This window comes from Piliocolobus tephrosceles, chromosome 4 (assembly GCF_002776525.5).
Source record: "Piliocolobus tephrosceles isolate RC106 chromosome 4, ASM277652v3, whole genome shotgun sequence".
NCBI lineage: Eukaryota > Metazoa > Chordata > Mammalia > Primates > Cercopithecidae > Piliocolobus > Piliocolobus tephrosceles.
Window position 1 is genome coordinate 49,166,634 of NC_045437.1, and position 17,330 is coordinate 49,183,963.

Below are 17,330 nucleotides of genomic sequence, written 5' to 3' on the forward strand. Positions count from 1 at the left end.
AGTAGAGACGGGTTTTCACCGTGTTAGCCAGGATGGTCTCGATCTCCTGACCTCCCTCGTGATCCGCCCGTCTCGGCCTCCCAAAGTGCTGGGATTACAGGCTTGAGCCACCGTGCCCAGCAACACATTCTTAAAATACCCATCCCAAATGTAATACATACAGCCTTCCCAAGTATCTTGCATTTTACCAGCTAATAATAGTGTATTTCACCACTCTTGTGACTTGCCTAAGTAGATGCAGGGGAGCCTGTTTTGCATGGCAATTTCTTGTGCCCGTAATTGTTTTTTCACAGTCACAGGGTAGTAGGTACCTCCTTTGACAGTGGCATCATTGGCAATAATCATGCATTCTACTCTAAAAGGCAGAAATTTCATTGGAGAGAGAATTTATAAGAGATTTATTCAAAACTAATTACACTCATTACAAGACACCCCAGTACAACCTTCAACTTCTAGTACACATTACTATTAACATCCATTAGCAGGCAACAGTCTTAGGACATAAATGCAAGCTTTAATCACAGTTCACATATTCATTTATATAATACAAAATGATTACTTTTAACAAGTTTATAAACTCATACTTGGTTTTTGAAGAGTCATCGGTCCTAGATTAGTAATGGAAAAACTAACAACCTAAGCCATGTGTCATAATGATTCTTTGAATGAAAGCGTCCTAACAAGATGATAACAATGAAAAAAAAAAAATCCAAGTCTCAAGGGAAAAGAATTTCCTCATAATAAGCCTTCAGAGTCTCCTTTTAGGAGGGTATTTTGCAAAAATGAAAACTGACCTATAGTACTAAGATTTATTTTTTGTATTTTTGTTCTTCAACATTACAGCCCCATGGTTTTCTACAAAACTACAAGTAGTCTAAAATATAACGTTTATCTTGCGTGAAGTCAGAATGAATGCAAACTTTAAACTAATATACTAAAAACACATGAAAGGTGTACTGAGTCATCAACAGTGCCCTTTCTCACCATAACCAGTCTACTGGGTATGAGTCACAAAGAGCAGGGCGGCCGACAACAATGGCTGGCTGGGGAAGCTGCACAGCACTGGCATGAAACCTCAAGGTTAGAGGTACCCTTGAAATCTGAGATGACAAGAGTGTGCTCTTCACAAAATTCAATTTTCTTTATGTTTATGATGTTTGTGTTACCTCACTTTATGCTGCCTACAACTCTAAAGAGCGAGTCATTAAATCCCCGCTGAAAATAGAGAACGGCAACTGAACACCCAGCACAGGGTAGTGCTGGGCTTCTCATACTAGGATATGTGGCCAGCAGGGCTCACCACAAGACAGAGAGGACTCTTCTTTGAGCGTCAATTTTATTCCCTAGGTCATATAAAACCTTTTTCTGCACTGCAATGAACAATTTTATAGAGTAGAATGCAAACTTTTAATGATTTAACATTAAACGAACTAGACCTCAAAGGAAATGTAGGCTTCTCATAGGTTGCTGGGCCATAGCCTCACCCTCCAGAGTGTGTGCTCACACTTCCTACCACTGGGGGTGCTACGGTAGAAAGTTTAAGAAGCTCTGGTACTGGAAGGAGGCCAGGCTGTGAAGTCAGACAAAGTGAGACTGAAATTCTGGCTCCACCAACTTGCTAGATATGTGACCATGGACAAGGGACATAGCCATATCTGCTTGTCTATTAAAGGTCACAGACCTGTTACAGAATGAGAAATCAAATTGGCCCACAAAAATACTAGGTGTTAACACCTAGAATGGCGTGAACCCGGGAGGCAGAGCTTGCAGTGAGCCGAGATCACGCCACTGTACTCTAGCCTGGGTGACAGAGCGAGACTCTGTCTCAAAAAAAAAATACTAGATTGCATATCTATTGGTTTTGCCTACCCAGCATCTATTATTTGGCAACAAAACTAAACTTTCTTTCAGAAACTGCCTCTTATCTTTAACCCAGGTGGGTCAAGTAGGACTGACCCCAGAGCCCACCTTAAAGGGGGGCACAGGGACCAGGTCTTTCTACCCAGACTTCCCACTGAGGTTCGGCAAAGGGACAGGGTCTAAGCCTAAGCAGATCTTGCCTTCCACTGCAGCTGCTAAACTTATAGAATATAAACCAGGAACTGCCTATGACCATCGCTGCCTCTGGATTTAGGGAGGCTGCCTAGAAACAAAGCCAACATACAGCAAGTCAGGGTCAGGAGCAGAAAACAGCCTGGGACTTAATAATACCTAAGACCGTTTGAGCTCCCAGATCCGCCATGCCCAGACTCTACCAGATAAGAGAACCAATATATTCTCTTTTTTGCTTAATTGGAGCAAACCCAGTTCATCTGTCATTTGTCAGAGAAAGAGTAGTGATAATATAAACCATTCAACAACAATTTTTATGTAAAAAAGTTGAATTTGAACTATAATGAAGGCCAGGGCAGTGGCTCATGTTTGTAATCCCAGCACTTTGGGAGGCCGAGGCAGGAAGATCACTTGATGCCAGGAGTTTGAGGCTACAGTAAGCTATGATCACGCCACTACACTCCAGCCTGGACAACAGAGTAAGACCCCAACTCAAAAAAAAAAACAAAATTATAATGATGTGCTAGCCTACATTCAACATCATTTGAGCCCAGAAGTTCAAGATTAGCCAAGGCAACAGAGCAAGACACCATCTCTTAAAAAAAAACAAAAAAGGAAAAAAGAAAGAATCTATAATTAAGTGCTACTTTATACCTATTAAATGACTGAATTTTTTTCAGCCATAATATCTAATACTAGAGCATCTCTAGTGAAAAGATAAAGACTGGTCACCTTCCATGATCTTGTCTCCATGGAAAGAAATCTTTTTTATTTTTTTTTTTGAGACGGAGTCTTGCTCTGTCACCAGGCTGGAGTGCAGTGGCTTGATCTCAGCTCACTGCAACCTCCACCTCCCAGGTTCAAGCGATTCTCCTGCCTCAGCCTCCCGAGTAGCTGGGACTACAGGTGTGTGCCACTATGCTGGCTTATTTTTTTATTTTTAGTACAGACAGGGTTTCACCATGTTGGCCCGCCTGATCTCAAACTCCTGACCTCAGGTAATCCACCCACCTCGGCCTCCCAAACTGCTGGGATTACAGGTGTAAGCCACCATGCCCAGCCAGTCCTACATAATATAAATAGCATATAAATCGCATGCTAATATGCAAAGTGAGTGCTGGATGCCTGTGCCTCATCAAATCTTCTTCTTAACCCACATTATGAAGCACAGGTAGAATACTCACCCTGATACTCTTCCAATGCCTGTAATAATGCCACCTCCGGGAACCTCCTCATTGTCATATAACTGGTAACCTGCAAACTGGGATAATTCCAGAAATGGAGACCTAAAGGGAAGAAAGGATGTTGTTTGAATTAATGTCATTAAAAACTACACATTTAAACAGTTACACGTGGAAAAGGAAAAGATTTTTCCTCAATGGGACAATGTTTCAAATACACATGTTGTACATAAAATCCATTTTTAAAAATCTAAAATGGGTGTGGTAGCTCAAGTCTGTAATCCCAGTTATTCAGGAGGCTGAGAGAAGAGGATTGTTTGAGGCCAGGAGTTGGAGGCCAGCCAGGACAACATAGTGAGACCCCATCTCTTTTTTTTTTGAGATGGAGTCTCGCCCTGTCACCCAGGCTGGAGTGCAGTGGCGCGATCTCAGCTCACTACAACCTCCACCTCCTGGGTTCAAGCGATTCTCTGGCCTCAGCCTCCCGAGTAGCTGGGATTACAGGCACACACCACCACGACCAGCTAATTTTTTGGATTTTTAGTAGAGACGGGGTTTCACCATGTTGGCCAGGCTGGTCTCAAACTCCTTACCTGAAAGTGATCTGCCCACCTCGGCCTCACAAAGTGCTGGGATTACAGGCGTGACCCACCGTGCCCAGCTGAGACCCCATCTCTTAAAAATTTTTGGAGGTAGGTGGGGTGGCTCATGCCTGTAATCCCAACACTTTGTGGGGCTCATGTGGGTGCACTGCTTGAGCCCAGGAGTTTGAGACCAGCCTGAGCAACATGGGGAAATCCCATCTTTACAAAAAAAAAAAATTTTTAACATAGCTGGGCAGGATGGCACACGCCTGTGGTCCCAACTACTTGGAAGGCTGAGGTGGAAGAATCACTTGAGCCCAGGAGGTCAAGGCTGGGCTTGACCAGTGAGCTGTGACTGTGCTACTGCACTCCAGCCTGGGCAATGGAATGAGACCCTGTCTCAAAAAACAAATAAACGGCCAGGCACGGTGGCTCATGCCTGTAATCTCAGCACTTTGGGAGGCCGAGAGAGGTGGATCACCTGAGGTCAGGAGTTTCAGACCAGCCTGGATAACATGGTGAAACCCCGTCTCTACTAAAAATAAAAATAAAAATAAAATAAAATAAATTAGCCAGGCATGTTGGCACCTGGCTATAATCCCAGCTACTCGGGAGGCTGAGGTAGGAGAATCACCAGAATCCAGAAGGCAGAAGGCAGAGGTTTCAGTGAGCCGAGATGGCGCCACTGCACTCCAGCCTGGGCAACAGGGCAAGACTCCATCTCAAAAAATTAATTAATTAATTAATTAATTAATTAATAAAAATAAAAATCCTTTCCAAGTGCCAGGCTCTCTTCTAAGGGCTTTAGAAACACTCACTTACAGCATGGCGCGGTGGCTCATGCCTGTAATCCCGGCACTTTGGGAGGCCGAGGCAGGCAGATCACAAGGTCAAGAGATTGAGACCATCCTGGTCAACATGGTGAAAACCCGTCCCTACTAAAAATACAGAAATTAGCTGGGCATGGTGGTGCGCACCTGTAATCCAGCTACTTGGGAGGCTGAGGCAGGAGAATTGCTTGAACCCAGGAGGTGGAGGTTGCAGTGAACCAAGATCGTGACACTGCACTCCAGCCTGGCGACAGAGTGAGCCTCCGTCTCAAAAAAAAAAAAAAAAAGACTCACTCATGTCCTCCTTAGAACCACCTTCTGAGATGGATCCTATTGTGACCCTGGTTTCCTGATGAGGAAACTGAAACACACAGAGATCAAGTCACTTGTCTAAGGTTACACAGTAAGTAAGTGGCAGAGCCAGGAGCTTCATAAGCCATCTTGCTCCAGGGGCCAGGCTCTTAACCACGAGTCTGCCTCTCACTCACTTACATGGTCAAGATACATTAGGAGGGAAAAAAGAGAGTTGGTTACAAAACAGCAAATTTAGCATGATTTCATTTTTGTTTTTTAAAAATGTAGGTGTCTGGTATATATATGCATACAAATGGCCTCGAAGGATAATATACTAGGTGTTAACAGTGCTGTCTCCAGGTTGGATGTGTGTGTACATGTCAGGAGAAAAAACACTTTGGGAGTTTTCACTTACCCCTTTCTCTCCCGTGTACCCCATATCCAATCCTTCAGGAAATCCTGTTGGGTTGGCTCTGTCTTCACAATACATCCAGAACCCTGCACTCCTACCACCACCACTACCACCACCCTAGGCCGAGTCCCTATCACATCTCCCTCAAATCCCTGCAATCGCCCTCTAACTGGTCACAGGGCTTCCACCCTTGCTGCTCCGTCTACTCACAACACAGCAGCCAGAATCACTCTTTTAAGCTATGTCAGATCATAATCATCTCCTGTTCAAAATCCTACAATAGTTCCCCATTTCTCCCATGGTGAAAACCAAAACCTTTACAATAACCCACAAGGCCATACAAGATCTGACCCATCTCCTACTCCTCTCCCCTCCCTCCCTCCACCACAACCACCCCAGCCTTCTGGCTGCCCCTTGAGCATACCAGCATTATCTGGCACACTCCTACCTCAGGGCCTTTGCACTGGCCGTTCCCTCTGCCTGAAACACTCTTTCCCCTGAGGGTTACAAGGCTCTCTCTCTCTCTCTCCTCTTTCAAATCTTTGCTCAGACATCACCTTCTCAATGAGGCCTACCTTGGCACCACCCCTTAAAACTGCAACTTGCCCCTTATCTTCCTCTCCTTTACTCTGGGCTACCTTTTCTTTTTCTCACAATATTTATCACTTACTAACACATTACAGAAGTTACAATCTTTACTGTTGTTTTCTGTCTCCCTTTGCTATGATGCAAACTCCAGTAGGGCAAAGATCTGCATCTGTTTTGGTCACTGATATAGCACTAGTACCTGACACATAGTAGGCTCTCAATAAACACATCAACACATAGTGCTTGACACATAGTAGGCTCTCAATAAACACATGTTTCTGAATCTTACGATGAGAACTAGAATTCAAAATAACTGATTTACAAGACTGTCTAATAAAGTACCATAGAACAGAGAACACTCTGAGTCAGTACTTGGCTATGTACGCACCCTGGGTCTATGAGACTGTCAATTCTTTCTCTGGGCAATAGTTTTCCTCTTGATATGTGAAGTGCTCGGGCTTTCTCACCACCACCTATGATAAAAACATGATTAGATTAGATTAGATTGACACGATAAAAAGGTCTCAACTTAATGCCAGAGAAATGTAATACTTAATACAAAATATAGCACTTTTTAAAAGTTCAACATATCCTCTGAGAAAAGGCTAATCATTCACTCAAATCACAAGTTGCCAATTTTCTGAAGTAATTATAAAAACTGGTATTAAAAATCAATCTATCCCTGATTATAGAGTATATACTAGAGTCTATATGTTCTGAATTCACTAGTAGTTATTTAAATTACGGAGTATTTTCTCCGCAGCTCACATATTGCAAATATTGCCTCATCTCCGCCACATTTATTACATACATGCTATGATAGATCTGGAAAATTCCTATCTTCATTTGTACCAGGTAAAAATATAATTTTAGAGATTACTTCCATGATAAGTGCAGTAAATTTACCTAAAGAAGACATTAGTGATCTGTAACTTTTTAGGCTTGCAACTGGGTGAGTTGAACACTTTAGCAATTTAAAAGTCCCCTTATTTGACTCAGAGATTGTCTTCAGTGCTTTTCAACATTGCTCACATCATGACAGACAAAGAAAATTATAACTGAAGAGCCCACTGGGGTATTCTTGGGAATATCTATAACCCTTTCTCGGCAAACCAAGGTAATGGAGCAAGAACAGAAGTATCAAATTGTACCTTTAATAATGAAAAATTAGTTTATTTTTATTGGTGCCCAAGAATTTCATCTTAATATAGTCTTTGTCTAATGAAATGTTCAGCTATTTCAGAAAGTTATTTCTTTGTTTATTTAGGCAAGAAAATAATTTCAAACAATCTTCCACGTAGGATTTTTTTTTTTTTTTTTTTTTTTTTTGAGACAAAATTTACTCTGTCATCCAGGCTGGAGTGCTGTGGTGCCATCATGACTCACCACAGCTTTGAACTCCTAAACTCAAGTGATCCTCTCACTTCAGGCTTCCCAGCAGCTAGGACTACAGGCATGTAGTCCCAGCTAAATTTTTGTGATGAGGTCTCACTATGTTGCTCAGGCTGGTTTCAAACACCTGGTTTCATGCAATTCTCCTGCCTTGACCTCCCAAAGTGCTGGGATTATGGGCATGAGCCACTGCACACAGCCTTTCTTTGTTTTGACACAGGGTCTTGCTTGGTCATCGAGGCTGGAGTGCAGTGGCGTGGTCACAGCTCACTGTAACCTCAAGATCAGACTCAAGCAGCCTTTCTGCCTCAGCCTCCCAAAGTGTTAGGATTATAAGTGTGGGCCACCACACCCAGCTATGACCTTATTTTTCAAACCTGGACTCTGCTATACCCGAAAGGAATTTTTTCTTCCCTGAAGAGATACATAGCATATTTTTAAGATTAAATCTGCCTTTAGGTTGCCAAGAAAATTGTATCACATGTCTAATCTTTTAAAATGAAAATACTTCTGGGAGGGAAAGACAGACTTCTGTATAAGATAGTGTGAGTTAAGTCAAATTGCTTTTCTCTTTTCTCTTTTCTCCAACTACTGGCTGAGTCCCTGCTGAGGTGTGTTGAGGGGAGGGGGAGGGAGGGACGAAGAGGTTACACAGGGCCAAGGAAGCTTTAGGGAATTATATGTTCATTATTTTGATTGCCCAGATGGTTTCATGGGTGTATACACATGTCAAAACTCATCAAATTGCACACTTTAAATAACAGTTTACTGTATGTCAATTATATGTCAATAATCCTGTTTAACTGGTAGACAAAATTATTTGTACACAAAACTCCCACAACGTGCAATTTACTCATGTAACAAACCTGCAAATGTATCCCCAAACCTAAAATAAAAGTTGGAAAGAAAAACAAAATACATATTAAAGAAAAAATGACCTAAGGCACTGCAAGGAAATCCAGATCTGGGTGAAGGTCTCTGGAGAATCAGCAAAAGTGCCCACTAAGGGGTGAGCCGGAGAAGGGGAGGAGAGGAGGGTAGGGGTGACAGAGAGGTGTGATAAGACACACTGAAAAAAAAAAAAAAGGACTTAACACTGGGCGCGGTGGGTCATGCCTGTAATCCCAGCACTTTGGGAGGCCGAGGTAGGCAGATCACTTGAGGTCAGGAGTTTGAGACCAGCCTGGACAACATGGTGAAACCCCATCCTACTAAAACTACGAAAAATTAGCCAGGTTGTGGTGGTGCATGCCTGTAGTCCCAGCTACTCGGGAGGCTGAGGCAAGAGAATCAGTTGAACCCGGGAGGCCAAGGTTGTAGTGAGCCGAGATCACGCCATTACACTCCAGCCTTAGCGACAGAGCAAGACTCCATCTCAGTAAAGAAAAAAAAAAAAAAAAAAGGCTTAAGACAACATCATTCTTGGCCGGATGCGGTGGCTCAAGCCTGTAATCCCAGCACTTTGGGAGGCCGAGACGGGTGGATCACGAGGTCAGGAAATCGAGACCATCCTGGCTAACACCGTGAAACCCCGTCTCTACTAAAAAAAAAAAAAAAAACAAAAACAAAAAACTAGCCGGGCGAGGTGGCGGGCGCCTGTAGTCCCAGCTACTCGGGAGGCTGAGGCAGGAGAATGGGATAAACCCGGGAGGCGGAGCTTGCAGTGAGCTGAGATCCGGCCACTGCACTCCAGCCTGGGCAATAGAGCAAGACTCCGTCTCAAAAAAAAAAAAAAAAAAAAAAGACAACATCATTCTTGAGCAATTCTGCCTAGAGTGCGGCCTTACAATTTGGAGCAGCTGGTGAATTCAGGTTTTATTAGGAAGAACCAGAAAGAGGGTTATTCCTGATGCAGGCTCACAGAGCACATAATTAAGCTACCCTGACATTTAATTCTTGGCAAAACTGTGAAGGACAAGTTTGTCCTTTCCCCATTCTCCCTACCTCCTTCCCCAGGGAGTCTGGCTCAGTCCTCTACCCTCCTGTGGCCACCAGCCTTCACCAAGGTTCCTCAGCACTCACTATCCCCAGCAGGCACCCAATGCCACAGGACTCCTCACCCTTCCATTGAGTCAAACCCACCATCTTTTTTTTTTTTTTTTTTTAGAGACAGAGTTTTGCTCCGTCACCCAGGGGCTGGAGTGCAATGGCACCATCTTGGCTCACTGCAAACTCCGCCTTCCAGGTTCAAACAATTCTCCTGCCTCAGCCTCCTGAGAAGCTGGGATTACAAGCATGTGCCACCACACAGGCTAATTTTGTATTTCTAGTAGAGACAGGGTTTCACCATGTTGGTCAGGCTGGTCTCGAATTCCTGACCTCATGTTATCCGCCTGCCTCGGCCTCCCAAAGTGTTGGGATTACAGGCGTGAGCCACCATGCCTGGCCCCAAAACCCACCACCTTAATGTCTAAGGGGGATAGTGGGTTCACCAAATCAAACTCTCAAAATGGACATAACGATTGAGTTATCACCCCTAACAAAACACATTTTCATTTCAGCAAGAGCTTGAATTCTTTTTCTGGAGACAACACCTTAATCTAAAATGGCTTCAAAAGTATGAATTCCACAGCTGCATACGGGGCACATGTATAGTCTCAGCTACTTGAGAGGCTGAGGCAAGAAGATCACTTGAGCTCCCGACTTCGAGTACAGCCGGAGCAACAGACTGAGGAGACCTTGTCTCTAAATAAACAAGTAAATAAACAATTCTAGACCATACTTTCCAAATCCAGTCTTCTTCACTATTTTCATACTCCTGGGATCTAGTATTTAAACTACTCCACTCTAAATGTACAAGTTTACATTAAAAGTATTATATATTAAGTATTATATACTTGTTGATAAAAGTTATCTGAAACAGTCAATCAAATATGAAGAATTCTTTCCATCTGAGATTCAGCACTTAGGGAAGAAATATTAAACACCTACTAAGAAATCACTGGCCAGGTGTGGTGGCTCACACCTGTAATCCCAGCACTTTGGAAGGCCAAGACGGGAGGATCGCTTGAGCCAGGGGTTTGAGGCCAGCCTGGCAATAGAGCAAGAACTCATCTCTTAAAAAAATAATAATAATAAAAATTAAAAATTAATTATTTATTCATTAAATTTATGAATTTAAATCTCTAACTCCCCCCCCCCTCAAAGTGGTAGTATTCTATGAAGAGAAACTGGCCAAGTAGTACAAAAAATAAAATTAAATGCCTGCATACCAACAAATGCATAGTCTTAAGAGTCAAAAGCTCAGCCAGGAGTAGTGGCTCACGTCTATAATTGCAGCACTTTGGGAGGCCAAGGCAGATGGATTACTTGACATCAGGAGTTCCAGACCAGCCTGGCCAATATGGTGAAACCTTGTCTCTATTTTAAAAATACAAAAATTAGACGGGCATGGTGGCAGGCACCTGTAATCCCAACTACTTGGGAGGCCGAGGCAGAAGAATTGCTTGAACCCAGGATGCAGAGGTTGCAGTAAGCTGAGATGGCACCACTGCACTCCAGCCTGGGCAATGGAGCAAGACTCCATCTCAAAAACAAAAAAGTCAAAAGTTTAATTTCAGTCGTTTTTCCCAAAACCAATAACTATTTTAGGACATCTTAAGTAAAGGCACAAATTAAGGAATAAATGTTGTGTTTACCTAGTTTTATATGCTCCACTCGTTCATGGAGCTGATTTACTAGTGCTTTCATCTGCTCGTAGTTCTCCTAAAACAGAAATAGAGGAGGGGGGAGAGAAATATTAGAAAGCAATTCCTTTTTACCAAAATAAAGGTTAAAAAAGAAAAAACCCACAGTGGTCTGTGCCAACTCTGTGTGGCCGCCACACGGGGCCACCCCTATCCGTGGCAGCCACACGGGGCCACTGGATCCTATGGAAAAGATTCAGCCCTGCCTGTCTTGTTCAAGCTCTTCTTCACCACCCCACTTGTCCATCTCTCCAAATATTACCCTCTGTAAGCCTAATTCATGTTTTATCTCATCTTCAACTCTACTTCTGGCCACTCCTACTCAGTTTAACATCTTTCTTCCTTAAACACCTTCTGAACTTAAATTGATCTCTATTTGTTTTCCTATTTTAAGGAATATAAGCTTTTTGAAAGTTAGAACACCATCTTATTTTTCCTGTCCCGTCAGTCACTATCTGAGATTCCAACCAATGCTTGCTTACTGACAAAGTACAGTTGTAAAAACAAATCCCAGAGGGAAATAAAGGATCCTATTTTTATTTTTAATTTTGTATTTTTATTTTTGGGGGCGGAGTCTCACTCTGTTGCCCAGGCTGGAGGGCAATGGTGCAATCTTGGCTCACTGCAACCTCCACTTCCTGAGATCAAGCAATTCTCCTGCCTGAGCCTCCTAAGTAGCTGGGACTACAGGTGTGTGCCACCACGCCCAGCTAATTATTATATTTTTAATAGAGACCGAGTTTCACTATGTTGGCCAGGCTGATCTTGAACTCCTGACCTCGAGTGATTCGCCCACCTCGGCCTCCCAAAGTGCTGGGATTACAGGTGTGAGCCACCGCACCTGGCCAGGGATCCTATTTTATGTTTTAAAAAGAATAGGCTGGATGTGGTGGCTCACGCCTGTAATCTCGGAGCTTTGGGAGGCAGAGGCAGGAGCATCACTTAAGCCCAGGAGTTCGAGACCAGCCTGAGTAACACAGGGAGACTTCCATCTCTACAAAAAGAATAAAAATAAAAATAATAAAAATTTAAAAATTATCTAGGCATGGTGGTGTGCCCCAGCGACTTGGCCAACTGAGGTGGAAGGATCTCTGGAGCCCAGGCGTTTGAAACTACAGTGAACTAGGATCGTGCCATTGTACTCCAGCCTGGGTGACAGAGTAAGACTGTTTCAAATAAATAAATAAATTATTAAAAAAGAACAAACTCGGCCAGCCGTGGTGGCTCACACCTGTAATCTCAACACTTTAGAAGGCCGAGGCAGGCAGATCACCTAAGGTCCAGAGTTCGAGACCAGCCATACCAACATGGAGAAAACCCATCTCTACTAAAAATACAAAATTAGCTGGGCGTGGTGGCACATGCCTGTAATCCCAGCTACTCGGGAGGCTGAGGCAAGAGAATCACTTGAACCCGGGAGGCGGAGGTTGCGATGAGCCAAGATCATGCCATCGCACTCCAGCCTGGGAAAAAAGAGAAAAACCCCATCCCAAAAAAAAAAAAAAAAAAAAAAAAAGAATAAAATTCTATGCTGGTATGTATTCAGAAATTTTCTAGGTACTACATAAGGAAATATTGACAGTAAGAAGTAGAAAAGAGGTAGAGGGACTAACTTTTAACCTTTCTGTATTTTTAAATTTTCTTTGGTCAGCATATTACTTTTGAACAATACTTAACTAGCTAATCATCTTTGAAATTCAGACTTTGGCCCACTAATACATTTTGCTCCCCATGTATTAGCATCTCTAGTTATTTAGTTCCTTCTATTTGACAGAACACTAAGCAACTTCCTAACTGTTCAAACTTAGATGAATATTCAGTCTACAATATATCTCCATTATTTCTTGTTTTCTACAGCTCCAAGGGCTCTGGGGGTCATGATTTCTGCTACATTCTCTTGCTCTGCAAAATCCAGAAAATAAAAAACAAAGAAGTAGCACGGTATTAGGGAAAGAACCAGTTGGAGCTAACACATATATACAGAAATTGTCACCCTACAACAGCAGAAAAAAGTAACTTTTCTCAAGTGCCCAGGGAACATTCTCCAAGATAAACTACATGTCAGGCCACAAAACAAATTTTAATAAATTTTAAAAGATTGAAATCATACAAAGTATCCTTTTTTTGGTTGGTTTTTTGTTTGTTTGTTGTTATGTTTTGTTTTGTTTTGTTTTGAGACGGAGTCTGGCTCTATAGCCTAGGCTGGAGTACAGTAGCACAGTCTCGGCTCACTGCAACCTCTGCCTCCCGGGTTCAAGTGACTCTCCTGACTCACCCTCCCAAGTAGCTGGGATTACAGGCGTGCACCACCACACCTAGCTAATTTTTTTTATTTTTTAGTGGAGACATGGTTTCACCATGTTGGCCAGGCTGGTCTAGAACTCCTGACCTCAAGCGATCTACAAGCCTCGGGCTTCCAAAGCATTAGGATTACAGGCGTGAGCCACCACACCTGGCCCAAAGTATCCTTTCAATCGCAATGGAATGAAACTAGAAATCAATGGCAGAAGGATGACTGGAAAATTCACAAATATATGGAAATTAAACAACATACTCTTACACAACCAGTGGGTCAAAGAAGAAAAGCAGTCACCCACTGAAGCTGACATTTGCCTCTACAGACTGGGCAACATCTGTGCTAGGCTCAGCCCATCAGACTTAAATCACAGAAGAGCCAGTACTGGCTACAGTTCACCTCCCAGGCAATCCTTTGTCAACCAACCTAGCCTCCTTAGGATGAGGCTCACTAACCAAGAGGCAGTGTAGTTTAGTGGCAAAACTGAGTTCAACTTTTAGTTTCCCTACTTACTGATACTGACATTTGGCAAATCTTGATCTCTCAGGGCCCCAGGTTTGTGTGTTTGTGTTTGTGTGTGTGTGTGTGTGTGTGTGTGTGTGTGTAATCACCTACAAAACAACAGTTTCTACAACCTAGTGATTTTCTTGTGAAGCTGAGCAACCCCAGAGGTTAGTGCCTGACAGTCATAATGAATTGCAGCCGAGCCACTGACAAGTCCCCACCCCATCTTTTCAACCATAGAACCCACTTAGGTAGAGCTGGGTGAGTGAGAAGCATTATAGAGCAACAGTTAAGATCCTGGACTCAAGAGTTATGAGCCAGACCACCTGGCTTCAAATTCAGGCTCTGTGTTATCTCAGACAAATTACTTGGACGCTATATACCACAGTTTTCCCATCTATAAAACAGAAATAACAATTGTACCTACTACACAGGATCATTATGATAAATACATGAGTAAAACCATATAAAGCCTTTGAAAAATGATGGGAACACTATAACATTTCTGCCATTATTATTACTTATTATAGTTGCTGTTATTTGTAATCAGGAAACACAGCTAAACTGGATCATTCATCCCATTCTCCCCCACCCTCATGGACTTGCTTTGTCTAATATGAGCACATATGAATTTCATCACATGCCAGCAAGAACTTTAAATCCAATTTGTGTTCAGCCTCTTGCTCCTGTGCCTTCGGCCATGAGAAGGGCACGTTTAATTCAGGGCTTCTCTTCAGCCCCAGTCCAGGAATGGGAAGACACGTGGAGCAGACCTGAACCTACCCTGCAGTGGAACAGTCACAGCAGCAGCTAACTAACCAAAGGCCACCAACACCAGTGAGAGATTAAGAAACAAAACAAAAACAAGTGAGAGACTAATATTTGCTGTTGTGAGCTACTGAGATTTTTTGATTGTTTGTTACAAAGCACAACCTAGCAAAACGTGAGTCATACAAAACCCATCACCAAAGCCTTCTTTGTATTAATGGCAGTTCCACCTACCTAAATATTCTGCTCAGTTGGAAAACTCCAAAGTCATCCATTTTCCCCTTCCACTCAGTTATTAACTCTACAGTCTTTGCTCCTCAGGTATCTATGCCCCCCTCCTACATACAATTCTAACTTTGACTCCTTCATCTCAAGACTCAACTCTCCACTGTCACCTAGGTCTAGTTCTTTCCCTACATCAATCCATCCTCCACATTGCCACCACACTGATGATTCTACCATATCCATAGGATCATGCCACTTATCTACTTAAATATTTTAATGGACAACCTGCAAAATGGAATCTAAATGTGGCTTTTGCATGCAAGATCCTCCACTATCTGGCCCCATAATCTATCAATCCCATCACCAGACACTGTTCCATGAATTCCATGCCCTAGACATGGAATTCAAGTCCTCACACCAGATATACACTTTCATAACTCAGTACCTATGTTCTCGTAACTCTCTTGGTTTGTACAGTCTTGCCTTCCATCCTGCACCCTGAACTTGTCCAGCTCTTATCCAAGATTCATCTCACCTGTTACTTCCTACCTTTAGCTTTCTGTAACCACCTTCTCAGGCTTTAGACAACCCTTCTCACACTGTACCACAGTTACCTGCTTTCTTGTCCATATTCCCTACAAAATTATTAGTTCCATTCCTACACATCTATACCAAATATCTAAAATAGTGCCTGGACCACAATAACCACTTAATAATTCTGAATTAAACATTCTGTCCTGACAAATAATTGTGTGTTGTTTGCACTATTTAGATGTTATCTGTATAGGCTTAGAAATCGTGGGAACAGAATGAAATTTTCCAGCTCTGATATTTCACAAGTTTTGAGTTTTTTGGCCTTATATTGGATGCCTCCTAATTCCAAGAAAAGTCACTCAAAGATACTGTGGGATATTTTCTATTAACATAACCAACTTTTTTTTTTTTTTGAGACAGAGTTTCGCTCATGTTGCCCAGGCTGGAGTACAATGGCACAATCTCCGCTCACTGCAACCTCTGCCTCCCGAGTTCAGGCAATTCTCCTGCCTCAGCCTCCCAAGTAGCTGGGATTACAGGCACGCGCCACCACGCCCAGCTAGTTTTTGTATTTTTAGTAAAGACTGGGTTTCACCACGTTGGCCAGGCTGGTCTCGAACTCCTGACCTCAGGTAATCCACCCGCCAGGGCCTCCCAAAGCGCTGGGATTACAGGCGTGAACCACCGGGCCCGTCCATCATAACCAACTTTTAAACCCAAATTTAAAAGTTGTAATTTTTTAATTCAGGGCTGTGTGTAATTCAGGGCTGTATGTAAGCACAGCGCCACTCGTTGGGCTGCTCTAGGCCAGTGGTTCCCAAAGCTGGCTGCCCAAAGTCCCCTAAGGACTTCACTAACAACGTAAACACCGCGACTCCACCTGAGACCCACAAGGTCCAGAGTGGGCGTGGGGCTCAGGTAGCTATTCAACGAGCTCCCCAGGTGACAATTCTAAACCAGGCTTTACGAACCACTGATTTCAAAGACACAAAGTACAGGGCCAGCTCTAAAAGTGAACTAAACTTTCTTTTATCTGTTAGGCTTTTCTTCTTTAAACTTCACGAGCGTCACAGAATCGACTGTGGCTCCGAACAAGAGAGCAGCAGTTGTTGAAGCCTTCCCCTCCTCCACTTGCTTCCTAGCCTGGCACCGGCGGCCAGGCCACCGGGGCGCTCAGCCTACCTGGTAGAGGGCAGAGCCCACGTCCGGCTGCGTGCCCAGCGAGGCCACCGAGTCCCCGTGATAGGCGCGCAGCCCGGCGGGAGAAGCGCGGGCACACGGCCGCAGGATTAACCTCAGGGCGGCCCACATGGCGGCGGGCACCGAGAGAGCGAGAAAGCGGCCCTTGCTGGCCGGGAGCCGGCACTTTCCACTGCCTCTTGCCTGGCTGGGACTGCGGCTGGGTTTGCTGCTGGGTTTGCTTACTGGCAGCCCCAGAGAAGGCCTCTCAGATTCTCAGGCCTGCCCCGACACGTGCCTAAGCTCGCCGCCCGCGATTGGTCAGGCCGTGCCACGCCCCCTGACCCAGCCAATAAGGGACAGAGCTTCAACCCCGCGAGGTCGCGTCTAGTCCCCAGCGCAGGAGAGCGGGTCTCCGGGGCGGAGCGACCCTCACGTGGCCAACTGGGTCCCCCGAAGCGGTGCGGGGCTGAAAAAGCTGAGGTTGGGCTTGGATTGGGGTTGTGTTGAAACAGGGATAGATAATATCACGATAGTGACTGTACCTGAGGCTGGAGAATAGGGTCTGGAGGCAGGGAACCTAAGGCTGTCTCACGCTGACTTCCTAGAGCTAAACTCAAAGGAAAACCCTAACTGGCCATGCCTAAGTAACAAAAGCACCAAAGGCTACTCCCTTTGCAAACCCCACACCTTTTCCGCAGGGCAGACAGGAAACTGGCTGTCCAGGACAAATCAGACTTACTACTGGTAGAGTCTCCTTTGCAACTTTGTAACTTAACTCCAGCCTCTGAATGGTTGCTGTCCA

General features: G+C 44.0%; 1 protein-coding gene across 2 annotated transcripts in view; it reads right to left on the reverse strand.

The window, feature by feature from the left end:
• The window catches only part of MCCC2 (methylcrotonoyl-CoA carboxylase 2), a 68,125-nt gene extending 51,306 nt beyond the window's left edge, over positions 1-16,819 (reverse strand). For both annotated transcript variants that reach the window (XR_002730837.2, XM_023207946.1), the window contains exons 1-5: positions 16,529-16,819; positions 10,972-11,038; positions 6,330-6,414; positions 3,237-3,338; positions 228-355 (exon numbers count right to left, since the gene is read on the reverse strand). Coding sequence is in view for 1 of the 2 variants with exons in the window: in XM_023207946.1 (XP_023063714.1) it covers positions 228-355; positions 3,237-3,338; positions 6,330-6,414; positions 10,972-11,038; positions 16,529-16,657 (511 nt within the window). In the remaining variant the exon portion in view is untranslated. The remainder of the gene's footprint in view (positions 1-227; positions 356-3,236; positions 3,339-6,329; positions 6,415-10,971; positions 11,039-16,528) is intronic.
• Between the last annotated feature and the right edge of the window lie 511 nt (positions 16,820-17,330).